Genomic DNA, 7,140 nt, shown 5'->3' on the forward strand with positions numbered 1-7,140 from the left:
CCAGACGGAGAGACAGAGCGTTGTTGGACGAGGTGCGGAATGGGGTTAGGCGACTCCATGCAAGGACAAGAAGGGATAGACAGGATGCGGCAGCCGCCTGGTGGCTTCTCTTGCTACTACTGTGTCTTGTTCTTTGTATCGTCTAGATTCTGAGTGTTATGTTATGTTCTTTGTCCCTGAACATCGAGTTCTAGTAGGTGTGCGTTGAGTTTGGGTATCAGACTGGTTCGTTATATTATTGAATGTTGCCATGAGGACTTTATATATAAAGCCGGGCTATGAGGCCTTCTGTTTAAAAGGTAGAGAGGGAGGCTTGCTTCGGTGTCCCCCCCTCACCAAAATTTAAAGGGGTAAGTTTTCCCGTACGCCATCTTTTTATAGCCCACAAAAACCCATAGCAAGCTCTATATATCATCGTATACGTACATGTACTAGTTGAAATCAATGTTTCTACCAGCCGATGTAGCCGACGGAATATTTTACTCACGGACGTTTCAATTGTTTGTGTGTGTAACTACTAAATAGTAGTCCCTCCATTCCAGCCCTAGAACTTGTACTTATGTCTTTTTATTCACTTTTAATCATTGTGGCCCTACTTACGAAGAGGTATGAAGAGATCTTGACCATTCATGTGTTTCAGTTCACCAAAGTTTGAACGAAGGGAGGGGGGGGGGGGAGGGGGGGGGGACACCGAAGCAAAAGTGAGAGGAACGCGGGGGTGTCTGGCAACGTGCGGAAGCAGAAGAACCCTACGATCAGGGAGGAGTTCCACCTCTCAGAGAGGGTTAGGAGAGGAGGGAAATCAGGTCTAGCGCGAGACTAGGCCTTAGACGCAGGGAGAGTGTGTGCGTGTGAATTTCTACACTGTTGTTCTTGGAGGTGGCAATTTGGCTCATAGGAGCAAATGCTCTCATTATATAAAATAATTAAAAAACAAATTTAAAAATGTTAAAAAATTCTGATATAAATTTGTTGGTGTATATCTTGACATTCTATGTTAGTGCACAAATTTTTGTGGAGAAACAACATTTTATATGGCGTGTACAAAAAAGACAAAAAATATCCTGTACGTAATGTAGTATATAGCATCAAAACTTGTCTTTTTTACAGGAGCCACAATTATTTTTAGTTTTTTTTGAAAACTTTTGTACCAACATAAAATGTCTAGATGTACATGTAAAAATTTAGTTTAGAATTTTTTGACACTTTGAAACGTGGATTCACATAATGTGAGTATATGCTCCTATGAGCCAAAGTGCATTTTCCCAGTATGTTGCTCTTGTAAATGAACACAACTTTCTTCCATAAAGATAAGGCCTGCTCTCGGAAAAATGATATGGGTGCTAGATGGAGGAGCTTTGTGCGGGCTGGTTTGTGGTGCGGCCGTGTTTAGTAGACTGACTGGCATCAGGGCAATCAAACTGCATTTGGACCATATGGGGTGGATCTGGCCGCTCAGCTATACGGAGCGCAGGCCGTCGACACCTCGACCTGATAGTCGTGCGCAACTCACCGTCCCATGGCGAAGCTAGGGAAGTACGTCATTTCTCTAAATTAAAATGCATGATGGCATTGTGTATTTCTAATTAAGAGTACTTCTTTCAGAAAGAGAAATAACAAAATCCGTTGGTGTCATTTGACATGAGACGACGCTAGCTTCGCTGGCGATAGACCATGGTGTGCAGTTTCTAGGATTGTGCATGCGTAGTGGAAACCTAGAGGTCACGTTTTCAGCAGTTGTGGCAAGAGGTATTATGGGTGGGGCCACATGAAGTGGAGGTACATATATGTCATGGTATACCCTTTCGGGTACCCATTATTGCCATTTGGAGGTGGACCAGCACAAGAAATCGATTGTTAGATTGATCTACTCCCGAGTGGGCCCAACGGCCCATCGGGCCCCTTTGACATGCACCCTGATCGGGGGTGCCCAACCCACATATGGTTGGCGGCCCCTGTCGCCAGCGCTACAAAGAGAGGTGGGGGCTAGCTGCACGTAGTACGAGGTTCATCGCGTTGTCGTACGCCCCACCGACATACCAATCCAATCAAGGGTTAGCGTTGTGCCGACGGAAAGCTCCGCCGCCGCCACTGCCTCGACCTCACGCCACCGTTGTCGCCACCATGTCGATGCCCTATGGTTCCTCCTCGCAGGGAGAAGGTAAGCCTCTATCTCTCTCGATCTCGCTCTCTCTCACAGTACATAGCACATATTCTATACAAAGAGATAGTTGTACCCGCATAGGATCTACACTAGATGATCCACAAAGTTAACAATGGTATCGGAGCTTGTTCTAGTTGGTAGATCTTGTGTTTCCGGGTAGAATAGATGAATAGAAACCCTAACCCTAATTTTCCAGTTCATCCCGCATGTGCACGGTAAACCCTAACCCTAATTTTGAAAGAGGGGAGTGGGGGAAAAGAAACTCACCGGCCGCAGCTACTGCTACCACGCTGTCGCCGGCACAGGGTGCCGCCGTTTGACGCCGGTGCACCCACCCTCAGGTGCACGCACACAATGGTAAAAGGTCCAGAGGAGCGCCACATATTTTCTCGCCGTGAGCCGCCGGGTTCTGGTGGGAGAGGAAGTGAGCAAAAGTGGGGTAAGGGTTGCTCGTCCCCGGCCAAGAGTTGGGCGGTGCAACTCGCTGTCGGCCCTCGGGTCTTGAAGGATGAAAGGGGAATATAAAAGGAAGGGAAAGGGCAGGGGAGGGGCGCCGATGTCGCAGCCTCAGAGCAGGGCGGCGCCGTCGACCTCATCGTCATGGGAGCTCGGTCTCCTCCCGCCACCAGTAAGAGTGAACAAAGAGAGATGCGGGGGGGTGGGGGCTAGGGTTAGGTTACCGACCGTTTCAGGCCTTTTTATACGAGGCGACGAGCGCGCATGACCGGCTGATGAATCCGACGGCCGGCGTTGCCTCTCACACGTGGATGCAGGCCGGGACGCACGTGGGCCGCAATGACGGGCCAAGAGGAGGTCGTGGGCCACGTGCGGTGCTAGGCCGAGGCTGGTCGAGCAGGCCGCGGACCATGAGCCGGTCTTTTGGCATGCGCCCAGTTTCTCTATTAACTTTTTTACATAGGCATATTTTGACTAATTTAGGTCAGTTTTAGGCCTAATTTTGTCTAGTTTTTCCTAACAAATTGAACCAACGAGATATTTATTTTAGGAATTGAAAAGTAACAGTAATGCTCTGAAATGTGCAAAGTTTAATGAATTTTATTCATAGTTTCTGTTTCAAATAGTTAAAAAGGTGCATTTTAAATTAGTAAAATCCGAATTTTAAAAGTATGATTAAAGTGATTATTGAAACAATTATGTTTCTGTTATTTTATGACCAACATTATTAATGACATGGTCATGTTTTGTTGCAATAATATGTGCATTTCTCTCTATTTTCTGCCCAACGTTGACATATATTTGCATAAATAGTTGTATGTCTTAATTTTGATCAATGTTGGATTAATTCATGCAGTTGTTGTTATGATCTCACTTATTTATCATTTGTAGGAGGGTACTACTTGATGAGCTGCATCAAGGATGTTTCAACCCTCAAAGGTGATAACTACGCTGAGTGGAGGAAGAAGGTGGATTTTTCCTTCGTCAATTCTGAGGTGGACTGAGTTCTTGAAACCCCAAGGTCCACAAAGCCAACAAATCCAGTTAGAGATGACAACCATCCTCTAGTGGAGATGACTTACACCCCAGAGAACCAAAAGTGGCTAACTAGTGCATGGCATTTATAAAGAATACAATTGAGAACGTTATTGTGGGCTCAATTGCAGAGTGTACTTCCGTAGAGTAGTACCTTGAAAAGATAAAGAGTCAGTTCACTAGTTCTTCAAAGATATATGCTACCTAGTTGCTGAAGCAACTGGGGTGATAGAAAAGTACATTGGAGGTGGGCATGGCATTAGAAAGCACATCCTCAGGATGAGCAACATGGTTGCAAAGCTGAAGCACATGGATGATGATCTGGAGCTTAAGCGTGTACCTCTTGTCCACCTGGTCATGGCTTCATCGCTTCAACAATTTGACACCTTTGTTGTCAACTACAACATGTCTCCTGAGAAATGGGACATAGAAAAGATCATAGCCATGTGTGTGTAAGAGGAGGACAGACTCAAAGCATAAAGTGGAGGTTCTCTGAACTATGGGAAGGACAACAAGAAAAGGAACTTCACTCGTAGCAACAAATGGTTCTCCTTCAAAGCCATATGAAAAATCTCACATGCAGTATCAACATCAGCACAAGCAGATAACACTGAACAAAGATCAGTGTCTCCATTGCAAGAAGACTAGGCATTACAAGAAATATTGCACTGGCTAAAGTCTATAATGGCAAAGATAGGTAATGACATAGTTTCCTTTGTAAATGAATTCTTGTATACACAGTTTTCAAAATCTACTTGGTGGATTGACTCAGGTACAACTGTTCATGTTGCAAATTATTTACAGGGATTCCATTCGACGTAGACTTTGCAAAGAAGCGAATGATGCATTGAAGTCGCGAATGCAGTTCAAGCAGAAGTTAAAGTTGTTGGTGACATCTCCTTGGAGTTAGCTGATGATTTCACTATCTGCTTAGAGATGTCTTATTTATTCCTTCATTGCACATAAACTTGATTAGTGTTTCACGTTTGGACAAAGACAGTTATGAATGTTATTTTGGACATGGCAAGTGTGTCATATGATGTAATAATGCTTATGTGGGTGTTGCTTTACTTCACAATGAGCTTTATTTATTATCCCTGCGTGAAAAAGTGGTGTCTGTGTGTAATGTGAATGAACAAGTATCCGCGTCCGACAAAGAACAAAAGAAAAGAAAGAGAACTGAAGAATCATCGAAATTATGGCACTATCGCTTAGGCCATATTTCGAGGGGAGAATAGAAAAACTCGTTAAAAATGAAATTCTTCATCCATTAGAATTCTCAGACATAGAATATCGACTTAGACTACAAGAACGAGAACTCCAATCTGTAATAGACTAGGAATCTTATAAACCCTAACTTGGTTGCATATAGATTATGATAGACGCAATACTAGACTAGACACAGCTCCGCCTACGACAGCACCTTGTACCAACTATGATTATACTGGAATGCTAGCAGGATGTAGCGATCCACCACCGTGGGGACGTGAACCTAGATACGTCATGTGCCATCTCGCTCCCGGAATCTCTAGATGTCACCTTTCTCTAAAACCTAATTCCATAATTTTGGACATTGCTGTACGGGTATGCAGGAGATTTAGATGAAAGCCTAGTCCTAACCTTGGACGGTGCTGGCAAAGGTGGCGCTCCTTCGTCGCTTTCATCCTTAGAGGCATTGTCTTGGGTTCATTTCCACCTCCATCGTTGGGGTTTGGACTGGGATGAATCCCCACCTCCATCCTTAGAGGTATTGTCTAAGTTGCTCCGTTCTTGGAAATGTCGTCTTGAAAGGACCAAACTAATGTGCATATTTAGTTCTCTTATTGTTGGGGTGGTGAACGTCGGGGCTACATCCTGGGTAGATGATGCTTGTACGTGTAGATGGCGATCTCAGAAACCTTGGTGAACTATGGCTTCATGAGGTAGAGCATCAGGTTTGCCGAGCTTGGATAGCAATCTTGTACCGCTAGTGCGGTGAGGTTGTCAGCTCGATCGACGCGTCTCGGTGGAGGTGATTTGACTATGCGCTCTCGACCGTGGACTACGAGCGGTTGGGTCGTCAGGTGTTGCGGCTCGAGCGCGGGCGGTGATTCCGGAAGGTGGTATTGGCGTTTTGCGCCGGATGATGATTCCAAAAGGTGGTGCTGGCAGCTAGAGTGATGGAGAAGTTGGATAGTTGGTTGCGGTCCTAAAAGTTTGGAGGTGTTGAGGGCATCGACCTTGTGTCGTGTGAGTGATGAGGTTGCCTAGGTGCTTGTCGTCAACATGTTGGGGTCCATTAGGCGCAATTTTCTTAGACAATTTGCTTCTGCACCTACATTTAAGCGTCTCGTGCATGCTCCTTCCATACCAGTTATTCCGTTTTCTCCTCTGCAAGAGTGGGTGCATGCTCCTCCCATACCAGTTATTCCGTTTTCTCCTCTGCAAGAGTGGGAAGTCAGCTCGTCTTAACAAATGGCTCAAAGTTATGGGCCCAACTCGGATGCCTTATCTTTTATGTCATTTCACTTTGTCGTGGACATGTTTAGGCTTGGTTTTTGGTGTGCTGGTTTACAATTGGGCTTGGCCAAAAATGTATACGTTTGTCAATTAACTTTTTTTATAAATGAAATATTTTAATACCAATAAGATATCATTTAAAACCATCATCTACAACAATATAATGTCAAAAATTGTCTGAGACATTAAGAATACATACATCCCAAAGAAAAATAAAGAACCGGTAGAAATTCCAGCCAAACTAATCTAGCAACATGAACTACCACCCCACCAATGACCACACCAGGACTGAAAAAAGGTTATGCAAAAATGATGCCTCCAAGAAAATAATTAGGGACAAACACCCTCTTCACCTGATTAACATTAGATCACAGATTTTTGTCCCGATTAGAGTCCGAAAAAACTAAACAATGGTTTCAACGAGAAAAGATCCGTCATTCTCAGGCAGAACCAGTGAAGTTCAGATCTGCTAATTAACTCGGCATCTCAAACCTTTGTATGATTAATAAAAATCTAGCATGCCATCCAAAAATAGGTGTCTTAATTTTGTTTAGATTTGGATGTATCTAGACATAGTATTTTACTTGTACATCCGTGTCTAGGAAAGTTTATTTTTGGATGAAGGGAGTAATTACTCCCTCCGATTCATATAACTTGGCACTAAAATGAATGTAGATACATATGTATTAGTGTCAAGTAATATAAATCGGACAAAGTAATAAAAAGGGAAGGTTTTGACTCGGTCTCAAAACCATGACTTTAGCTTAGTAAAAAAAAAACGAGAACAACCCAGGCACTAGCACCCGTTGGCATTTTTTATAGAAGAAAAACTCCATGAGCACCCCGTCGAATCCAGCATTCGAACCGGGGCGGGCTGGGTGCGCTCCCGCACCTCAAATCACCAGAGCGACGCTCTGTTCAACTTTAGCGTAGTAGGTAGCACTGCATCGTTAGTGTCATCGTGTACTATCTGCTATACGTCATTG

General features: G+C 44.2%; 1 protein-coding gene across 1 annotated transcript in view; it reads left to right on the forward strand.

Moving 5' to 3' along the window:
* The first annotated feature begins 3,934 nt into the window (after window positions 1-3,934).
* LOC124694643 (ent-kaur-16-ene synthase, chloroplastic-like) overlaps window positions 3,935-7,140 on the forward strand; it is an 8,336-nt gene continuing 5,130 nt past the window's right edge. The window contains exons 1-2 of the mRNA XM_047227609.1: window positions 3,935-4,101; window positions 4,397-4,427. Coding sequence (XP_047083565.1) covers window positions 3,935-4,101; window positions 4,397-4,427 — 198 coding nt within the window. The remainder of the gene's footprint in view (window positions 4,102-4,396; window positions 4,428-7,140) is intronic.

The sequence above is a fragment of the Lolium rigidum genome, chromosome 3 (genome assembly GCF_022539505.1).
Source record: "Lolium rigidum isolate FL_2022 chromosome 3, APGP_CSIRO_Lrig_0.1, whole genome shotgun sequence".
Classification (NCBI taxonomy): Eukaryota; Viridiplantae; Streptophyta; class Magnoliopsida; order Poales; family Poaceae; genus Lolium; species Lolium rigidum.